The sequence below is a fragment of the Lolium perenne genome, chromosome 1 (assembly GCF_019359855.2).
Source record: "Lolium perenne isolate Kyuss_39 chromosome 1, Kyuss_2.0, whole genome shotgun sequence".
NCBI lineage: Eukaryota > Viridiplantae > Streptophyta > Magnoliopsida > Poales > Poaceae > Lolium > Lolium perenne.
Genome location: NC_067244.2, coordinates 75,343,129 through 75,345,592, shown reverse-complemented (window position 1 = coordinate 75,345,592; position 2,464 = coordinate 75,343,129). Strand labels below are relative to the sequence as shown.

Here is a 2,464-nt window from a genome sequence, read left to right as displayed (position 1 = left end):
CCGCGCGGCAGGCGCTTTGCCGTGCACGTTGCATTTGCTGTGCGGGCTAGGGTTTGCCGTGCATGTCTTCTTTGTCGTGCGCTGTTCTCATACTTTGTCGTGCAAGTATTCTTTGCCGTGCGTGCTAGTTGCTGCGCACGGCAAAGATGTCTTTGCCGTGCAGCGGCTCACGTCAAAGATTGGCTGGACGGCAATGGCCTTTTTTCCCGTAGTGGATGGTCTTGAAATTTTAATTAAAAGAACCACTTACCTCAACGAATTTTCGGAAAGGACCAACTACGAATGAAATTGACAAAAAAGACCACCTCCAACGTGGCAGCAAGCCCCCAGACAACATGTGGATGGTGCCGCTGCAGCAAGTGGCAGCAGGCCTTGCCACCGCCATCACAGGTGGCATGTTTGTTTGTCGGCGCCACTGTCACCTGTCGTCAACCCGTATTGGGCTGTTAAACATAGAGACACAGGATATTTTGGTGGATTGGCTCAACGGTCTGGAGCGTGACCTGCCTCAATATATATATGGGTACCAAAGGGTACGTACATGTTACAGAATACATATACAGAATATACAGTCTAACACCCTCCCTCAATCTTAACTGTGACCTGAAGTATTCAGTAAGTTAAGATTGTGTCTACATCCTGTGAACAACGGAAGCGACAACGGTTTGGTGAAGATATCAGCAAGTTGATCTTTGGATGAGATAAACCTGATCTGCAGAAGCTTCTTAGCAACTCGTTTTCTCACAAAGTGATAATCAACTTCAATGTGTTTCGTGCGAGCATGAAAGACTGGGTTTGAGGACAAGTATGTAGCACCGATGTTGTCACACCAAAGAACAGGTGGCTGTCTCTGGGTAATCCTCAACTCACGCAGCAGAGATTGAACCCAAATGAGCTCTGCAGTGGCATTAGCAACAGCCTTGTATTCAGCTTCAGTACTACTCCGAGACACTGTAGCTTGCTTGCGTGCACTCCAGGCAATCAAGTTAGGACCAAATAAGACTGCATGGCCCCTCGTTGATCGCCGGTCATCTGGATTACCAGCCCAATCCGCATCACTGAAGGCCGAGAGCAAAGCTGAAGGTGCCGGCCTCAGGTGAAGTCCAAATGTGAGAGTGGAACGAACATAGCGCAGGATGCGCTTGACCGCAGACCAATGAGTATCCCGTGGTGAATGAAGGTACTGACAGACACGGTTAACTGCATAGGAAACATCAGGCCGAGTGATGGTGAGGTACTGAAGACCCCCGACAACACTCCGATACTCAGTAGCATCAGCAGCAGATAGCAGAGTACCATCAGTAGCAGACAAAGTGTCAGTGGAAGACATATGCGTAGTAGCAGCCTTGCACTCAAGCCGGATAAGTGACCTCGAGCCCAAGGAAATAGTGTAGCTTGCCAAGATCCTTGATAGCAAAATCAGAACCAAGAGCCACAATGAGACGATCCGTAGCTGCAGCAGAGGATCTAACCAGAATAATATCATCAACATAAACCAGAAGATACATGGTGACTTCTGGACGCTGAAGGAGGAACAGTGAAGTATCAGCTGTAGATGGCACAAACCCATGTGAGCGAAGTGCAGCACCAAGCCGTGCATGCCATGCACGAGGAGCCTGCTTCAGGCCATAGAGTGCCTTGACCAAGCGACGGAGATGCTGTGGACGAGCAGAATCAACAAAACCAGGAGGCTGACGCATGTATACCTCTTCCTCCAAGACGTCATGAAGAAAAGCATTCTGAACATCCATCTGACGAAGGTCCCAACCTCGAGTAACCGCAAGTGAGAGAAGCAGCCAAATAGTGGTGGGTTTTACTACAGGACTGAACGTATCCTCATAGTCAAGCCCATACCGTTGCTTGAAGCCTTTTGCAACTAGCCGAGCCTTGTATCGTTCAATAGAGCCATCAGCATGCTTCTTGACTTTAAATATCCACTTGGAGTCAATAACGTTGACACCAGAACGAGGAGGAACCAGCTGCCAGGTACCATTCTTACGAAGAGCCTGAAACTCAAGGTCCATGGCAGCACGCCATTGCGGGATGCTCATCACAGCCTGGTAGTGACGGGGCTCAGCAGTTGGATTAGACTGCGCTTGAGCCAAGCAGGCAGCAATCCATGCTACAGTACCATCAATACGCTCCTTGGGCTGATGAATACCACTGCGACTGCAAGTGTGGGGACGCAGCGTGGCAGCAACAGGAGGCGGTGGAGGAGCGTCGCTTGACGCAGACGGTGATGACGACCCAGCTGAATGCTGGGAATCAGCGGCAGGCGGCGGTGCAGAGCACGCGGGCGACGCCGATGGCGGCCCAGCTGGAGCGGAGAGCGTAGGCGACGCACAAGGCGACGCGCAAGGCGGTTCAGGCCCAGCTGGGGTTGGCGAGGCGGGTGGTGAGCCAGGCCGAGGCGACGCAGGGGGCGGCCCATCCGCAGGAGGCGAGGGAGGCCTCGCGGGCGATG

The 2,464-nt window shown here is 52.1% G+C and overlaps 1 protein-coding gene across 1 annotated transcript; it reads right to left on the bottom strand.

Moving 5' to 3' along the window:
- Positions 1–384: 384 nt before the first annotated feature.
- On the bottom strand, positions 385–1,330 carry LOC139832531 (secreted RxLR effector protein 161-like). The gene is made up of 3 exons (XM_071822314.1): positions 708–1,330; positions 542–603; positions 385–422 (listed from the first exon to the last, which is right to left on the bottom strand). Exons 1-3 carry the CDS (start codon positions 1,328–1,330, stop codon positions 385–387), a joined length of 723 nt encoding a protein of 240 aa, XP_071678415.1.
- Positions 1,331–2,464: the final 1,134 nt, after the last annotated feature.

Coding starts and splice junctions, on each gene's coding strand:
- LOC139832531 (XM_071822314.1), bottom strand. CDS start 1,330: ATGTCTTCCACTGACACTTTGTCTGCTACTGATGGTACTCTGCTATCT. Junction 604..707: donor AAGAAGCTTCTGCAGATCAG/GTTTATCTCATC, acceptor TGAATACTTCAG/GTCACAGTTAAGATTGAGGG. Junction 423..541: donor GTATATGTATTCTGTAACAT/GTACGTACCCTT, acceptor GGTTGACGACAG/GTGACAGTGGCGCCGACAAA.